Consider the following 19,544-nt stretch of genomic DNA (forward strand, 5'->3'; position numbering starts at 1 on the left):
TTTGATACAAACTTCCTCAATAGCAAACTTGTGCCATCATCTTTTATTAATAATAATAATAATAATGAAAATAATAATATGTGAAGAGACTGATCACGTTAATTATTCCCTACAATAATTATTAACAATGATTTCCACAACAATGATGATAGGAGACACACACACACACACACACACACACACACACACACACACACACACACACACACACACACACACACACGCACACACACACACACACACACACACACACACACACACACACATATGAATTTTTTGTAAATATCTTTCTTGGCAGTTTTGTATGAATCAGCATATTTGCAGCATTTTGTTCAAAATCACACCAGTTACATTTTTGTGCAAATTGTTACTTCTAATATTTTTAGGAAATCATTAACTGTCATCAAATCATGCTTCATTTGTGCAAACCACTACCTTTGTAACATTTTTGAACAATTCATGAACTCTGTCCCATGTTTGTACAAATTATCAGTTATGTAAGAAAAAAAATCAACTCTTTCACATTTTGAAATGAATCCTATCACATCAGTACTAATCACCAGCATTTTTCACCAGCATTGCAACATTTTTAACAAATCATAACATGTTTTCAACAAATTATTTTTCACATTTTTGTGTAATGGCACGGTGTTTTGAATGACAACATATGTTACCTCTTTCTTTGTCTGTAAATGTGTGTTAGTGGGAAGCCTGGCATTGCCGAGCTTATCATGTCTTACCTTTACCTTGCAGCTCACAGTTCAGATGGTTCAGTTTCCCAGTGGGGAGGGTAAAAACCACATTTAGCTTCCCAACGTGTCTGCACCCACTTCAGCAGTGACGTGATGGTTTGACATGCGCAGTAAACTTTGACTCGGACAAGGTCAAAGTTCATTTACAACAAAGACATTTTTGTTTTTTAAAAAATTATATTAAATATTGTAATTTGAAATCTGCATTAACGTAAGTATTTTTTAATTAAAAAACAACAGCAACTAAAATTTTTTATAAAGAATTTCATGGTAACTAGTGTTATTTTTAGAACATGGTCAGGGGCAACTCACATGGTCTCTGTGGGCAACCAGGCGCCCGACGGGAAACTCAAATTGTAATTTAGCCTTATTTATCTGAACCAGAAATGGGTTCTGAAGAAGAATGATGATAAAGAAAGATCAACGCTGCTGCTTGACAGTAATGGTTCCTTAGATTTGAAATCATGGTGGTCTGAATCCCTATTTTTTAGACATTCTGAAACATCTTTGTCATTGGTTTGCTGAAGTTTCATGCTCAGCCATGGCAATGACTGCTTATTTTACTCATGATATATAAAAAACACACAATGTCGACATGCTAGCAAGGAAAGATTTGCAAAAAGTTTTGTCCTTGATATTTGGCATGGTTCACCAAATACCCAAAAACCAATAGCTTCACAAACATGACTAAATGGATGTCACCTAACAGTCATTTTGAACTGAAATTAGACCAAGCATTCTGTTATTTTCTCTGCATTACACTTACATTTTGCTGTTTGGCACTTTTTGTCCTGTTTTTTAATTTATTTAATTGACAGCCATATTTGAACTAGTCCATTTACACACCTGCACCTAAACAAAGCATGACAAGCAGAAATATCAAAAAGTAGCGCAATATCACAGCCTTCTCATCTTTTTGCCTAATGAACTGCAACTAAAGTTTTAACCTAAGGGGTTGGTGTGTGAAAAAGTATTTTCCCATCCTTACTAATGTCACCGTGACCCTGAATTACCCTGAATTTCTGCTCTTGGAACAAGTTCAACATTGACTCCTACTTTAAAGTTACATTGTCATGCTGCTATATTAAAGCTGGAACGCCTCTCAAGTTGCTCCTGATTTATCTTTCTTACGGCCTGATTAACCGCTTAAAACTACGACTTTAAATGCATCTACTTTCTGTGAGAATCAGAGCCTCGGAGAATAAGATAATTCAGAGCAAATAAATGTTACGTGCTCTTGTCTTCATCTGCTTTCCATTACAGCCATGTATCTGCAGCCGGTTGCCTGTGTCGGTCTTGATAAGCACTTTGTTGCCCAGCTGCGTCTCTGGGGTCTGCATTCACACAGATAAAGGACGAGCTATATGACCAACCTTTACGGCCATTCCAGCCCCGTATAGACGAGCCGTCACACACAAGGACACATCCACACACCTATGGCCTCTCCTGCTCACATGTATGCGCACATAAAAGCACCATCCTGGTTGCTAATCATAGAACAAAGGGAGGCTCCAGTCAGCAGGCGTTTCCATTGATCAGCTGTAGAAAGCAGCAGGGAGGGTCGACAGCTGGCTTTGTTAGAGCGGGAAGAAGTTCCAGCTCAATTGCAGGTGGAGGATAGAAGTCAAACACACCAACAAAGCTCTGTCTGAGTTCTGTTATCAGACCATTACACTGATGATGGCCTGTTGCAGCACGCCGCTGAAAAGCTCTTTATTAAAAAAAAAAAAAAAAAAAAAAACACAATGTGAACATCTTTGCTCACGTCAAAGCAAGGACAGGGAAGCAGATGTCTGACTGCCTCTTTGGGAGTAAAAGTCTCCTTTCATTTCAAATAAAAGAGGAATCTGCTTCATAAAGCTGCTCTTTCCTGTAAGATTTGGCATGAATACATTTACAGAATAAACATAAGCGCAGGTGTTGAGCACGTGCACCACCTGTGAGTGTCTCCTTCAGTGCAACATCCGCATTTTGTAAACCACCAACGCAGTAACTAAACCCCAGACATTTGCCTCTGGTTGTCTTCTGTCTCCTGCTGCTCTGGTTTTCCCTCCCTCCCTGTGAGCTCAGTTCAACCCTGTTGGCCTTTTCTATTCAACAGTCTGCAGGCAGACCTGCTGGCGGCCGGGTTGAAGCTGTTTGTAAAGAAGTGCAGCATCAAGCATTCTGTCTGACACGTCCCGGGCTGCAGGTCAGACCAACACACAGGCGCACTACAAACAAGGGCCGGCGGGGGAAAGAAAAGGAGGATTTATGAGCGAGATCTGTGATGTATGCACATACAAATATGGAATGTATTAAAAACACAAAATCATTTCCCCAAACACATGATCCTGTCTTTCTCTTCTCCTCTCTGTCCTCCCTGATGTGTTTACAGCGGCCAGGTCGGGTCTGAAAACGTCCAGAAAAAGAGAAATCCTGAAGCTTTCATCTCACATCAACCAGCTTCACTCCTCAAAGATCAAAATGATGCATAATGGAGGCTCTTTGTGTTTTATGCGTGTGCATGAAAGCGACTCTGAATACAAAAGAGTGTGTATGCAATGTGTGTGCACATGTGCAAGTACAGATATGTGTTTGATCATTCTGGAGTATTTAAAGATCCCCTGCAGTCATGTTTGAAAAGATGAAAATACTCTGCTTGGAATCATAATTTGTCTATTGTTTTCCACAAAAGTATAAAATTTTAATCAACTTGTTAAATATTCTTGAAATAAATCTTCTCCTTTTCCCTCGTTGAAAATATGGTAGTGTTTATTAGAGCTGTACCAGCTGGACTGGTTGGTCGATACGCTCGCATCCAACCAAGTTCTCATGGGTCAGATAATCATTGCTGTTACTTTCATAAGGAGAGAAGCTCTACATCAATAGCCCTCAGGAATACTCCATTACTTTCGGAGCAGGAGGAACTGACTACCTAAGAACACCCCCGTTTTCACGACTTTGAACTCTCCCAACCTAATGAAAACTGCTTGGTCTGACTTATTTCACATTTAGTGAATTACATTTAGGCTCTAAGCTAACTGACCCATGTCAAAGAAGTCATCAGTGTGGCTGCATTTTGTTAAAACGGATCGCCAAAAAGTTGATTTCAAACTTTGCAGGCAGCAGTTTGCATGCCACAGCTCGACAACCAACAAGGCACAGATACTAGGTTACGTAAATATGGGCAGGTGCATTGGTCAGCTAGGAGTGTGATAACCATGTTAAAATAACTCAGTGTTAGGGATCCATCCATATGGGTTTTCTAGGGCTGACACCGATGACGATTATCGGGTAATCAAAAAAGACTATAACTGATATTTGGAGCTGATATACACTATATGTAATGTTTTAACAGCATGTCAAAGCAAGTAACCTGTCATTCATAATTACAATTATTCATTACTAAAGGTGACTATTACTGAATATGTAAAATAGCAACAGGAGTGATTAAATTAGGATGCTCTCCTCTGTTTATGTGGGATTGATTTTGATCATTTTGTCTCCTGCTGCTTTTTTCTTTTTTCTCCTAATCTTTCACTGTTCTACAATTTTTATTGCCCACTATTGTCCATCACTTACAGCATTATTAATTATTGTTTTCTAGACTCTGTTTCAGCGTAATCTGTGGCTGCCATCTAGTAACTTAGCTGCTAGCCATTAGCATAGCTTTAGCCACAGCAAGATTAGCTGATTTCCTGGTTTGTGGCAACAGCTTGTGGTTCTTGTTCAGTTTTTCTGTTTAAGAGACATTTCTGAGACCACAGAGTGACGACAGACAGAGAGCAGTGGCTGCATCGGACCTGAAGTAGCGGATTTAAATTATCAATAATTGGTCAATAAAAATACAGACATGATAATCAGAAAAATGCCATATACTGGCCAAGATAATCAGCCAGGCTGATAATAGGTCTACCCCTACTCAGTGTTCTCCAAATACTAGGTTTTACGTTTATTGATAATTCACCCTTGTGATTAATTGATTGACTAATAGCAGGCTTAGTATTTATAAATACAATTCTTTCATTTCACCTATTTAACTTCTGAATACAAGATGTCTTCTTCTTCACTAGCCATGCTTTATACTGACATATACTGTGCATGTGAAAAGTGAGATTTACAGTAGGAACAGAGAGGAATTTTCCTTCTTGAGCAGATAAATGTGAACGCAGCCTTGTGTCATCCACACAGGGAAGGTCAACCAATCATGCTTGGAAAAGGAAATAAGTGAAACAATTTGGTAAGCTTTGATTGTCTCCAATTCAAACTGAACATCCAAACAAGGGCACAGTAGCTTGGTGGTTGACACTGTTGCCTTGCAGCTAGAAGATCCCCGGTTTGCATCCCAGCCTGGGATCTTTCCGCATGAAGTTTGCATGTTCTCCCTGTGCATGCGTGGGTTTTCTCTAGGTACTCCGGCTTCCTCCCACAGTCCAAAAACATGCCAAGGTTAATGGGTAACTCTAAATTGTCTGTAGGTGTGAATGTGAGAGTGAGTGTTTGTCTCTATATGTAGCCCTGTGATAGACTGGTGACCTGTCTAGAGTGTCCCTTGCCTTCGCCCCAAGTCCAGCCTCCCCACGAGCCTATGGTGGATGGATGGATGGATGGATGGATGACGGTGAACCTTCGTGTTTAATTAGTCCCATAATGTGTTGACATCTGCTTTACTGTCATCCGGTTCAACACCTTGGTAAAGTGTGATGTCAACATGTGTTCAAACCAAATATAGTATTAAAAAAAAGCTCTGCACCATGTTGAGCGTGTTCCTTCCTTTACGGCTTGTAGGACACCACAAGACAACACATTGGTACAACACCAGTCAATTTAGCAGCAATGATTTGTCTGCAGCGACTATGACATGTCCGTTAATCAATGGGAGAAAAGTAATTTGCACGTATTTGATAATTAATTGATGATTAAACGGCATTTTTCAAGCAAAAATGCCAAATGTTACACGGTTTGAGGTTGTTAAATGTGACAAGTTGTCTATTTTTTGTTCCAATGTTACAATAAATTGACTATTTTTGAGATTTGGATGCTTAGTTAGATCTAATATGACTATTTTTGTCTTCTATCTATAACACCGAGAGATAAATATAAGAACTACACCTCACAGTAAGCTAACTGCAGTGCACATTTGCACCACTTTGGTCAGCACTGTAATTCGCAGGTTCTTTCTCTCTTTTTTTTTTTTTTTTGGCCAACCCTGTGTTTCTTCCCAGAGCCTCTGCATTGAGACTCCCTCTGCATCAGTGCAGTGGTTTCAGTGAAATGAAGGAAAGATCTGGTTTTTATCGTCAGTCAGGCTGACACCAGCTCGGCACGATTTGTTCCAAACGTTACAAGGAAAATTCCCTTTATTTGGACTTGTCATTACACACAACACGGGGCAGCAGTGGAAACAATTAATACTGTCAGATCTCCCACTGAAATACAACCCAACATTCATCTTTTTTTTTCTTTCCACTTCACAGATGACCGCTTTGGCAACCAGAAGTAGAACAATGCCAGGTTTTCTGCGAGTTTGCTTCTTTGCTTCGTTGGGCAAAATATGAGAGATAGAGAAAAGAATGACAGAAGGGACGACGTGTAACAAAAGAAAGATGCTCAGATCATTGTGTTCTTGGTGATGAACCTGAAAATGTCAGAACGGAGGAACATGGAGATGAGGCAGAAAGTCTGATTGCACGTGTAATGAAAAATGGAATTCAATGAAAGTTGACAACTTGAAATATTAGAATGTGTGTGTGTGATGGTAGCAAGGACACACTGTTCCCTCCACCGTTATGGTGCTCACTGGTAGCACTGGAGTGGGGGGTGGATTCACTGGAGGGTCCTCGGAGTAATGAGCAGCAGCAGGCTGAGTGCCTACTTACTTATTATGGAAAGGTCCAGAAGGAAAGTGAATTACAGCGTCTGAGCAACACCTCAGGACGGACCGAGCGCTAAAAACTACATGACATCACCACGCCGCATTAAACACAGCAGTGAGGTCACCGCAGAGATGTTGAAAAACCACCAACAGCTCGAGCGAGAATGAAAGTAAAGGCAAGTCAGATGATTGATGGGGTCCATCTTATCTTATTAGCTGATCAACAGGAGATTTAAAGCAGGGCGGAGCAGCCATGAGTGGTCTGGTCTGGGAGCTCGTGTGCTGACCACAGTCTCCATTTAATCTGAGCTGACAAGATGAGGCGAGCGGCCGAAGAGCCACGTCCTCTATTGACAGCTGGGAATAAACGGCCGCATCAAAACAACAAAGTGGAGCTCCGTGTCGAGTCCCAGAAGGACGGCTTTGTGAGCGAATCAAACGATACTGTGGCTGTTTGACAAACTCATAACAGCGTACAGTTGTGACATAAATATCGCGTCATGGAGAAAAACTTTCTAGTTTCCAGTATATAATATCTCGCCTCTTGGTAATTTGTGGAGTTTGCAGCATTGAAAAGACAGAATCAGCGTCCCTTTAACTCCGGATAATACACAGAATACATAATGAGACGTTTATATTTGGCCAACTTTCTGTAGCGCTGTCTCCATACAATTGTCAAGCAAATTTAAAGTAAATTCTTGAAATGTTGCAAAAGTATTTAAACAAAGAATATGAGAATTTGGCTTGTTTCCATTATTTTTTGGAGCAAATAAATTAGGCTGTGTAATGTTGTCAGAAAGCGATACAGGGTACAGGGTGTAGATATAAACAGGACGGAAGAAGCTGGAGACAAAACTGGTCGCTTGCTAAGTAATAACAACCTTTCAAAAGAAACAAAACTTTAAAAAATTATGAGATCTTGTCAGTCTTTGAGAAAGTAGACAAAAAGCAAAGAGGTCATCAGTCATGTTAAATGTTTGCTACATCAAAACTTCTTTTAAAAAAACATGTTTCTATCACCCACTTTATTTTATACATTCACTCTTTTTCAAAAAAGTCAAAAACCACCTCAATCAAGGGCACATTTTTTTCACCTCACTGAGATGACTTTTTTTTCCCCATTTTGACCTTTTCCATTATGATTTTTCTGATGTGATACCTGAAAAATGTACCTTAAAGAGAAAAAAAAGACATGGCTGGTAAGACACTATTTCCAGAGATGGATTTAATTTATTTTTTTTATAATCTAACAATTAACTACAACAACAACAAAAATCACCATAGACGTGGATATCTCAGGATCAGGCAAAATCAAACCAAAACTTTGTGCATGTCTAGATTCGACAAGAAAGTGGGAAAATATGTTTTATAATTTGTGTGAACTGATCCTTTACCGATTCTCTGCATGCTAAACCTGACATCCTCATGGATAATAATAATAAAATGTTTTTTTTCTGATTATGACAGCTTCTATTTAAGCACAGCTCCGATACATTACCCAGCTCCCTGAACCAGAACTCACACTCAAATTATTTTACAAGAGCAAATTAAACGTTCCCAGTGACTGAAGAGAAAATAGATTCTAAAGAAGGTGAGGGGAAGGCAAAGCTCTATCAGAGACACCAAATGGATCTGAAGTACTTGGCTGAATAGGAATAAATTGGCATTTAAGTTCAGTAACACGCTTAGAAATATAAAGCATTGAAATAAGTGTAAAGCTATTTCATGCATTACCTTATACGCTGACATTAGGAGTTACAACGGACCTTAAATTATTACTCTTGTACACTCTTTTGTGAGATCTTACAAGAATGCTCACAAAATCTTCACTAGCTTGACACTGAGGTGAAAGCACAGATATTCGCTTTGAAGGCAAAGAAAGGCTGATTGAATGGAACGCTTACACCTCTCTTCTCTGCCTACTTTGATGTAAAGAGTTTTGAGCGGCACCAAAAGCAAAGCAGTTTTTAAAAACGACTGCATCAGTGTTCCTGACGACAACCACATCCAGATTCACTTCATCCTCACGCAACCAACAGAAAAACTTTTCGTCAAAGTACACAACCATTTCCAAACCGACACTGCAGACTATGTGGGAGCGCAGGTGTGTGCACATGTGTGTGTTTGTGTCTTAAGACCTGTTGCCAGGATACTGCCTAAGCCTGACACGCCAGGTAATTAATGATGATTCACACTGGCTTGCCGCAAAAAAAAAAAAAAGAAAAAGCAGAAACAAATCAAATACTTTATGTCTTTGTCTTCGTCTATTGTGAGAACTGCTGGTCTCTCAACCTCACAGATCATTCAGGAAAACAAGGAGTGAATGCAAGCATTTGATTTGGTTGACTGTGATTGGATACGCTTCATTTTTTTTGCTTTTTTCTTTCCTGTCTGAAGATTGCAAAATACATAAAAAGGCTCAATAAAAAGAGATTCTGCTTTGGGTTGTTTTTTGTACTCAAAATCAAGATAGAAATGTCATAAAAACTGGAGTCTATAGCAGCTGTAGCAGCTTAGTTTCACACAGATACACCCTTCTGTGTGTAGAATGGTCTGACTGCACCTCATTATCATTCTGCCTTATGGGGGCAAAGATAGAAATCTGACTTGTATTACTTTAACCTGGTCATCTTGAGTGGTGCTAAGCCCAGGAAGCAGCAGTGATGTCCCAACGGTGGAATGTTTGCAAGCAGGAAGGTGACCAATGAGATATGTCTGGCGTTACTGTGAGCGTATTGCATCATTTCCTGTTCTAGCACTGTGTTGTGTTACTGACTATCCTAGATTTTGCACCTTATCTAATTTGATATTCATCAAATCCCTTTGTGCAACGCTAATATTTTAAATCACAGCATACACTTATTCTCTTCATGCACCTATTATTCAAAGTCTTGCACTTAGTTCTAACTTACCCCGTTATCTCTGGTCTGCTAGCTTAGCAGTTAGCACGGCTTCTCGACAGTGGCAGGTTTTTTCTTTGGCTTGCTCTGGGAGTTCAGGCATATGGGTTCTGTAAAGCGTCTTGAGACAGTTTTAACTGTAATTGGTGCTATATCAATAAAATTGAATTGAAGATAAAAAAATGGCTAATCCAGCGGAAAAAAAAAATAGCAGGGCTCCTTTACTGCACAGTCCAAACCTTCAGTAAAACTTTTCAGTTTGGAAGGTTGCTAACCCTTTGGTTGTTTGTTTTCCGTGGTGAAGGGGATTTTAAGAAACAGTAAGACAGAGTTAGCGGATAAAGAGAAGAACGAAGTATGAAATGCACACGTTTATATCTGCAGTCTGCATCCCTACCATCCAACAGTTGTGTATATATTTTGGCCTGCAATGAAGTGGAAACCGGAATCAGCCACCAACAGACAGAGCTGCAGGACAGGCCGGTATTATGTGGCGTTCATGTTGCCAAATTTCCTCCAACGTGGGCTTCCACACACAGAAAGACAGAGAGCCCCTACAACACAACAATCCGCTACGAAACACTTGTGTTCAGGCGCACACATTCACACACTCGAGCAGATTAGTGCAGAATTTGCTGACGGTCGGTGCTGGAAATGCAGCAGAAAGAGCTGCCTCACAACAAACACCAAGAATACCATCTAAAGCCGTCTTTGTTATGGCCCAGTCTGTAGATTTGGGATGTTGAAGTGTTACTTTTAGAGAGGATCTACAAAAAAAAACAAAACAAAAAAATCAACACTTCTCTTCTTGCACACAACCAGGAGCACGGCGGAGGAAAGAAAAAAAAAAGAGAAGTGAATCCTTCTCTGGAGCTCAAGAGCAGCGTGGAGGAAATATCAGCAGTACATACACAATTTGTAAGGGATACCTGCAGTAAGTGCCTGAGATGGATTTACTTATTCACATATTTAGCTTGAAGTGTCTTTATTCTGGGCTGTGAGAGAGGCAAGTTGTATATTGTGTGTTTGTACACTTGGATCAGCTCCAAACTCAACTCGAGGAGACGCGAGGTGGACGGTAATTTGTTCTGCTTGTCAGCCGCTGACAGCTGTGGCGGCCCTTTGGCTCGCTCGGCCACGTCACTTCCATTTGTTGACCAAACCTGGCAAGACGGCGAGCATCACGGGCCAACAGGTAGGCCCGCTAGCGATCCGGCCTCACGCAGACGCAGAGCCGGCGCCGCAAGTCGTCATCTTTTGTTGCATCAACGGGAGGTGACTGAGGCTGGCTGCTCGTCTGCAGAGCTAAGGGAGCTAAAGGAGGGTTGTGGGATGATTAAAAGCCTCGGGGTTGGCTGAGAGAAAGATATTTGTCGGATTTGCCTCCATTGGTTAGGCAACTGTGCGTATGTGAGTGTGAGTGCACCCATATCTGCAGCAAAGCTTGATGGGCTGTTTTTGCCCAGAATGTGGAAAACCAGGACGATGGAGACGGATTCACTGATATGTCATATGTGTGTTCATGTTTCTGAGCGTGTGTGTGTGTGTGTCATTGTGTGTGTAGGAAGAGGAGGGACGGCCAGGCCAAAGCTCAGCACTGATTGCTCCGTGTAGGAAGCAAAGATTATGCCTTCTCTCGCTGCGACTGAGATGAAATCCCACAACACCAGTCATCACCCAGAGATACTTAATGACATCCCACAGTGAAAACACACAGATACCTACAGAGTGCACGCACACACAAAAAAGAGTGCACAGGTCCAGGATTTGCTGTCACGTTCCCTCATTAGCTCAGTTCACCATCGTGGCAGAGAAGCTAAACATCGTGGCTTCAAGGTTCAACGCCAACTACAAAAGAGCGCTGTGGAGAAGCTGAGTTATCACTTTACTCTCATCGTCTGCTGAGCCCCGTTTAGACAATTCAACTCCAATCAGGCCTCAACTAGGCTTGTAACAGATTTTCAGCCTCTTTTCTAATTCTACACATTCGGCTCTCCACCATGAGGACTATTAATTGCTCGCACACAGCACTCTCGAGCCAAAGAGAAACACCACTTTGCTCTTCTAAAATTAGTCCTAAAGCAGCAAGCTTTTGTATCCAAATGCACTTGTCTTATTAGATTAAATCGCAGAACAAAAAAAAAAAGAAGCTTCCACCTGACTAAGACGTGGCTGATTTGTCGTCTTCACCCAAACAAAAGTCGTGATAGAGAAAAAATCTCTAATGAAATCTGCTCTTGACCAAAGGTGTTAAAGATCTTTTACTTGAACATGTATCGTCAACAAAAGCCTTGAGGGAAGTTTGGAGATATTCAGTCTTCCAGGGTAGATTTGGGAGCATTTTAGCACTCTAAATATTTCAAACGAGTGACTTCCACTGTCTGATTGCTTGTGGGCAAATCACTTCCAGTCTCCAGATGGGGAGCTGGTCTCAATCACATTATCTAAGTTCTGGCGCCGCTGTGACCAGCGGTTCTGTGCTGCTGGTGAGCGGTTTGTTTTCAGCACCTGACTCAGCCTAAAGCTCCAGAAGGTACTAAAAAAAATCTCTGCTCATTAACATCAGTTTCTTCCCCTGAAGTGCATCTCGATTAGAACTTATCTAACATCACAGTTTGGCATGAGTATCTGAGGAGAAACCTTTGTTTTGTTGGAGGCATTTATTTCTCTTTATCTCCTTCAAAGAGTTTACAGAGTCTGTTGGCATAATTAACAAACCTAGTCTCTTCTGCGGAGTGTTTAGTGAGCCCATGTTACCATTAGTTAACAAGCAGGTTTGCAGGTTTCACTGAAGATAAAAGGCTCGTTTGTTATACCAGTATGCTGAGACTGACAATGGAGCTCCATTTCATGCTCATTATATGAATTTTTTAACTTTTCTTTTTTCCCCCAAACTGTGCTTCTTCTTCTTCATCTGGTTGGGTGATTAGAATAAAAACCTGAGACGTGAGGACTGAGAATGTGTGAATGTTTTCCCTGTGTGTCCGGACACAAAGATGCTTCAGGTTTGGGCAGGCGAAGACAACACAAAGCAAGATGCTGTACAACAGGCCCACAGACCTGTGACATCTTCTGCTAGGAGGTTCTACCAATCAGCTCCAGGCACCGATGGAGAATGTGCATTGACCTCTGACTCCTGCAGCTCCTCTTCAATTCCCCCTGTAACTATACACTCCCACACATATACAGCACCAACACATGCTCTCTCTGTCTCACACACCCACCCACAGATGGCCACCCTGCCACAGACCTCCCCTCACCCCTGCACTCTGCCCCCACCGCCTCTATAATTAATGATGCAGCTCTGCTCACAGTATCTGGCAGGAAATCAGGAAAGTTCATAAATATTTACAGAAACCAACATGAAAATTTCACACACACCAACAGCTCGGTGACAATTCTCCCAAATGTATCCTACTGTACATACACAAGGAAGGTACTCTCTCTGTGTGGCTCTACATCCTCAGTACTACTTCCATCCTCCACATTTCATCCAGAAACCACATTTCTACTCTAAAGCAACAGGACTATCATATTTTTTTTCAACATTTTTGCTCTTGGATGCTTTGGAAAACACAACCATCTTGCTGTTAGGGTCTCAGTTGCATCATGATGTTAGTGTTAAGCCACTACATCTTAGGAGAAATTGCATCATAATTAACTCACACCCCCCCTAAAAGCCACATTGCGTAAGGGTCCTACTCACAGAGAAACCTGCCCAGAAGGGGCAGGAGTGCCGGACTCTGGGTGATGTGGTGAGGGCCAGAGCCGCGAAGCTGACCGCCAGGATGAGGCTCCCCAGGACCATCTGAGAGACCCCCAGAGCCAGCATGATCCTCGTCCGGGTCCGGAACTCCCTCAGCCGTGACAGGCTCCGGGACAGCGACGCCGGGCTCAGGGATCCCGGGCCGCCGAAGCCACTGCTGCCGCCGCGGGGCAGCGCGTTCACCGGCATAGTCACTAGAAAATAGCTTAGACGACTGCAGGTGAAGCGAATAAGTCCAATTAGGTCCAACAACGGAAAGAAGCGTCGTGTTTTCCGCCTGCAGCGAGTCGAGAAACGCTGGAACTGAGGGTCAGTGTCCGATGTGGAAGATCGCCATTAATTAAGATGCTCGGAGTCGCTCCAATTAGAGACGCGCTGCGGCTGATGGGAGGAGAAAGGTGAGAAAAGAGCGGACTGGACGAGGCACCAGATGCTGAACATAACACACACACGGAGAAGTAGGAATCTGTTCAAATACGCAAAATAAACCGCAGGAGTTCTCGGTAACTGCTCCGGCGAAGAGCCCATTCCTCAAAAGTCAAAACGCAATGAGGAAAAACCCAAAACGCATCATCCTGCTGTCAAGCAGCCTTGCACCATTGTCATGCTGTCATGCTCGCCTCTGCAGGCTCTCCAAGTACTCAAAAGAGAGAGATGGAGCCTGGATAAGACGCGTGTTTCAAAAGAGAAAACGCACTCCTCGAAGATTAAACGCAGAGAAAAACGCCTAAATGCGTAAAAAAAAAAAAAAAAAAAAGCAGGATTGTGTTCGTCTTTTTGATGTTTGGACACCCCGCAGGTCTGAGCGAGCAGCGCTTCTCCTTCACGTCTCTGTGTGTGAAGCACCAACCGAGGTTTTCACAGACGACAGCAAATCTAGCAGCCAGGACAGGAGAGGCACACTGCGTGTTGGAGATGTGCCACTCTGTGCGTCTTCATGGCGGCGAGCTGCGCGGAGTCTGTTTTTACTACGATGATGATGGTGAAGGAGGGGAGGTGTGCTCTCTATCCAGCCTACTATCAGGGAGGAAACATCAAAAAAAAAAAAAAAAAAAAAAAAAAAAACTCCCTGTGATTTGCTGCTGATGTAGAAACGTGGTGGGAACCTGATCTCCAGGCGAAGATCATCATATTAACGAATCAAGTTCATTTTTGCGCATGAAAAACCTGCAGCTTTGGTAGATTTTCATTATGCAACCCCAAGAAAAATACACTAAAAATATTAAACCTGAAGTCCAAAGTGGCTGCAGATCAACATCAGCTCCAGCCGCAGCGCCTCAGCTGCATTGTCATTTGTCTCGGTATTGTCCTTCATCACGCAGGCTCCAGGTAAACAGCCCTGGCAGGTAGAAAATGCGGCACAGCTGGGCAGGATTTGGCCCAAAGAGCTGCAAGGAGTCCGACCTGCTGTGTCTTATTAAATAATTAGTGGCTGAAGATGAGCCTGAAAGCTTTTCCTTTGAGCTTTAGTGCAAAGTTTGACTCATTTAAAACAATCAAAGTAAGATTATGGACAAGGTGGTTTCTTTTCTACGAGAGTTAAATTAAGAAAGGGGCCATTTTTATTATTAAAAGAGGGAATTTTTCAGTTTCTAATCATCACATTGGCATAATTTTTCATTAATCAGTGACTGAAGTTTTATTCCATCTCAAATTAACTGCACGTTACAGATGCAGCAGCAAAACCTTCCAGATCCCGTAAATGAACAGGAAGAACTGAAATATTTACCTCTTTGATCCTCCTACATGTCCTGTTTCTTCTTGAGTTGGTCACATAAAAATCACAGCTGAAGGTCTTCAGTCATTTCTGACCTTGTGCAGCAGATTCATTCACAGCTCTCCTGCGCCACCTAGCTGTGATGCAGGGGATGGAATATCAATGCAGAAGGGATAGAAGTAGAGCTAAAACAAAAACTAGCTGATGAGTTCAACTCAAAATGAATGTGCTGTAATTTAAGTTCTTAAAAAACTGCACAAAATTCCTCCTCATATGTGGTAATTTCGGTTTTTCTCTTTATTGTGCAAAGGAAAATTGAAGTTTTGGCCTCTTTTTTTAAAAAGAGAAAATAGTTTGAAGATTGCTCAAGCAAATCCAATTATTTTTCATTATTTTCTGACATTTTTAGTCAAAATTATGCAACAGAAGTCCAACAGAGGATGTGAACAGCAGAAAGGGGGAAAAAAAAAAGCTTCAATCGCAGCTAAAACTGCTCTTTTTTGGGGGGGGGATCCAAGTTTGCTTTGTAGTTTAAAAAAACAAAACCCAAACACTTTACTTTAAAAATGATTTTATTTATTAATACAGTGGTATACTTAAAATTGTGTTGCAGAGGAGAAAAAAAGTCAGCCACACGTGAAGAGCTAATATCCAATTAAAGCCGTGTTATATCTAAAAATAAAACAGTACTGGTGTGCCATACATAATATATTGTCTATTAGTACAAAAATACATTTAAGGGCACACAATATAGCATCCAGTATCACAAATCAGTGAGGGGGACACTTTGAGAGCACACCCTTTGAAAAGAACATGTTTTAAATGCAGTTTTAGCCCGAGTACGTTCCTGATCCTTACATGGCTGTAAAGAGAGCTTTTTGCGAGTGTAACATAAGTGTCAATATATTGGTAGAAAAGGTGTCATGTGTTATTGTCAGGTTACAATTCCAAGGCTCGAGGGTATATCCAGAATACAAAGAAAACCACGTCCATTTTCTTCCGCTTTTTAAAACAGGTTTTCTCTAAGTTTTATACAAAAAAGAAAGACATACAAAAAGTTCATTTACAAACAAAAGAAACAAGGCAATCTGCTAGCTTTATTTACAGCCACTTCTTCTCTGTTGTTTTGTTTTTTAAGTAATGCATAGCAGATAAAAGAAGAGCATACCTTTGTTATCTTTTATCAACCGTTACTGTGTGCTAAACCCAAGTTCATTTATACAGTGGGTTCACAAAAAAATGGCAAAACAAATGACATTATACCATAATTTATCATAACTTATCTTTTTTCTCTTAATGAAAAGTGAATAATCTGCAGATAAGGCATCACTGCTTATTTGTGAGTGCAAGAGTGCACAGAGAGGAAAAAAGACAGAAAAAGGAGAAGAGGAAAGACAGAAAGAGGATTAGATGTTAGGGGAGGGAGGAAGGAACTGAGGAGGCTACTGGACCTGAGTAAAGAACATGCATAGATCTCCCTCAGGCTGGAAGGAGAGACGTGGTACTCGATAAGAAAGCAAGCTACAAGGTTTTACTGGAGGAAGAACGAAGGAAGGAGCGAAGGAAGAACGTCTCTAGAAGTGTGCTGCTGCTGCTGCTTGGGTTCGTATCCAGCTTCATGTTTTGTCAACTCCTTCAACAGATAAGTGCAAATGTCACCACCTGTGTGAAACCTTCAATAAAAATTCCCGATGTGGAAAAATAAAAAAATAAAAAAGTGGCGATATTTATTCATATTCAGTCCCCTGAACTGAAAAAAAACTGATAATTGAATTCATGAGTAAATTTTTTAGTAAATCTTCTTTATACTACTATATATACTGTATGCATATATAGCATAAATATACTGACAGATTTTTTTTGAAGCATGTATGCTGCCTCAAAACGCCATCCAACCAACTATATTTATGTAAAAATCACATTAAACATTGCCTTATATATAATGTCGATTCTCAGTGACATGGGGCATGCATTAAAGGTTTCATTTCACATCAAAACTTCTAATTGAGTTTAAACAACAGCTTTGTAACGATCATCAGTGTCTCATCTTCATCCATGGGTGCCGCAAACACCACCAACAGGGTCTTCTTCATACTCCATTATGTGCTGCGTTGTTTGTATGTCTGGAGTGCGTCTGTCAGCATATGTACAGTGTGTGTGTGTGTGTTTGTGTGTGTGTCCATCTTCTTCATTTTTATCCCCCACGGTTCCACATTCAGTAACATCACGCCTCCTTCTCCATCCTTAAAAGTGGTCAATGAGCACAGAAACACAGTTGGCTCCCACCAGGTAGTTGGGGTCTCCAGGGAGAGACTTGTTCTGCCAGCTTTTTGGGTCACCTGAGGGGGGAAAAAAAGGACACAAAGGGGGAGGATGGTGAGTGATAACAGCTGCCTTTTATGTCAAATTATGCTGTAACGCTTTTCATAAGCTCCATTCATTTGCCAACTTCTCTTTGTACCACAAAATCATTTCTATAACAAAGTCTTGAACTACAGGTCTCCTTTTAAAACAGAAAACTGATGGCAGAACTTGATTTTATCTATTGTCCGCAGGCCATGTTAAGTGCATGTTGGTGTCCTATATCCAAGTGCAGTAACATAGCAGACTAGTAAAAGCTATTTCATACTTTTATTGAATGTCCCCAGCCCCTTGTCGACTGCAAATTAAACCTCAGTCACTGTGAGGTCTGAGTTTAATTGCAATAATAAACAAACGGGTCTGTGCCAAGAGGAAAGTTCCAGTAATCAATCAGAAGAAGGAGAGCCAGCTGGGTGGAGGTCCATCGATACAGAACCAACTAACTGCAGGACAGTAGATATGCAGCCTCCTCACTGATACTGACAGGTGTTCTTTGAATCGAATGTTGTAAAAATCTTCTGCTTAATCACTTCTGACAGTTTGTTAACAAAAAGGTGGTAAAAAATGAAAACTATATCTACTTGTTCTTATCTACTGATGTACAAGTATTGTTCATTTTAAAAGACTAACTGCTGATTAAAATATCTATTTGTTCCTACTATACTAGTGTGACAGCTTTTACATTTCCAGCTCAAACTTGCATACTGGACCAGTGTTGGCGTTTAAAGAGTGTCAGAAAATCCTGCACAAACATACAATTCCGACACTTTCCTCTTTCAGCAGGTGAATGTAAAAACAGCTTCCTACTGTCAAATTCTGCACATAAATGATCCCCCACTGTGAAGGTTTAACACTCAAGTAAAACAGCAATTAGCTGTGGAGAGGAAAGACTGTCCTTGGTTCAGGTGCGTCAAATAGCAGGAAAAACAACACAGTCTGAAGCTGTAAACATGCATGTTTTGTCACACTGCCTTCTGGAAGTGTTGATTAAGAATCTCACGTTCGACTCACATTACTGCAGGGCTGCAACTAAAATTTATTTTCATTGTTTCATAATCTTTTTTTTTGTTTTTTTGATGATTTGATCAGTTGTTTGGTCCATAACAGAAGGAGGAAATTGTGAAAAATGCCAATCAGTGTTTACAAAACCCTGAGATTAGAAATGCATTAATCAATCAACAAAATGGCTGGCGATGAATTGAAAATTGACAAATGTTTAATGAAGTAACTGTTGAAACTCCACGTGTATTTCAGGCTACTGAAGTACACTATAATATTACTATTTTCCTTCACACATAGAGTAAATGAAGCCTTGACACTAATGGCCAATTCATTTTGTATGTATGGGTGCATCAGTTTGCTGCTTACAAACTGGGCTGTAGCAAAATATCAGTGATTAATCCTGAACTGTGCTCGGCATGGAGGATACAAACAGGCACAGGATATTTGGCTCCATTGATGGAAGGCATGTACGAATCAGAGCTCATCCAAAGTCCGGCAGCGACTGTTTCAATTACAGCTCTGTTAATGATGAACTATGAAGGTGTGAATGGCAGATGATTGTCTTCGTACAATCTCTCCTCATACCAATTCAAGTGGTGCTTAAAATAAAAAAAAACACATTTATTTTAAGCACCACTTGGTTTTCTGGTGCATGCAGTCGGTTACAAATGTTGGGCTTCAGGAGGATGCTCCATACAGACGGCTTAGGGACTTGGTTGGATGCCGAAATATACGTCACGTGTATCTTTGTGGAATTGGAAAGCTTGAGTTGGCCTGAATAAAGAACTGCATGCTAGTCATTCTTGACAATGAACAAAATATATTTCATATTAGCCACTAAACAGCAGCAGATCTTTTAAACATAAAATAAAAAACTGCATCTGAGTTATGAGCGTGTCGTGTTCTCCTTCCTCCTTTGATGCAAGCCTGCAAGCCAACACCTTAAAAAAATAAATGGGAATTTCCTTGGCACAGGTCCCAGGTCAGGTTTTCAGAAATTTAGATGGAAGTCAAAGGATATTATTGTTCAGCACTTGTTCTTTTAAAAAAGTTAAGGGAGAAATCGGACGTCATTTTTTGTCAAGGTGTTGCTCAAACATTTGGTCGAAATTTGGATCTATATTTACCATGTTGGGTTTTTCAGACATTTTTTGGAATTTCTAAAACATAGGAAAGTAGCAATTTTTAC

At 40.9% G+C, this 19,544-nt stretch overlaps 2 protein-coding genes across 16 annotated transcripts in view; both read right to left on the bottom strand.

The window, feature by feature from the left end:
* Window positions 1-14,352, bottom strand: part of fam189a1 (family with sequence similarity 189 member A1) — a 100,197-nt gene extending 85,845 nt beyond the window's left edge. Inside the window, exon 1 of one of the 2 annotated variants that reach the window (XM_055011105.1) lies at window positions 13,216-14,352. In XM_055011105.1, the coding sequence (XP_054867080.1) occupies window positions 13,216-13,464 (249 nt within the window). In that variant the 5' untranslated portion in view covers window positions 13,465-14,352. The remainder of the gene's footprint in view (window positions 1-13,215) is intronic. The other variant, XM_055011109.1, reaches the window with a different exon arrangement.
* Window positions 14,353-15,546: 1,194 nt separating this feature from the next.
* Window positions 15,547-19,544, bottom strand: part of tjp1a (tight junction protein 1a) — a 99,036-nt gene continuing 95,038 nt past the window's right edge. For all 14 annotated transcript variants that reach the window (XM_023276697.3, XM_023276698.3, XM_023276704.3 and 11 more), the window contains one exon: window positions 15,547-17,331. In XM_023276697.3, the coding sequence (XP_023132465.1) occupies window positions 17,237-17,331 (95 nt within the window). In that variant the 3' untranslated portion in view covers window positions 15,547-17,236. The remainder of the gene's footprint in view (window positions 17,332-19,544) is intronic.

This window comes from Amphiprion ocellaris, chromosome 1 (assembly GCF_022539595.1).
Source record: "Amphiprion ocellaris isolate individual 3 ecotype Okinawa chromosome 1, ASM2253959v1, whole genome shotgun sequence".
Classification (NCBI taxonomy): Eukaryota; Metazoa; Chordata; class Actinopteri; family Pomacentridae; genus Amphiprion; species Amphiprion ocellaris.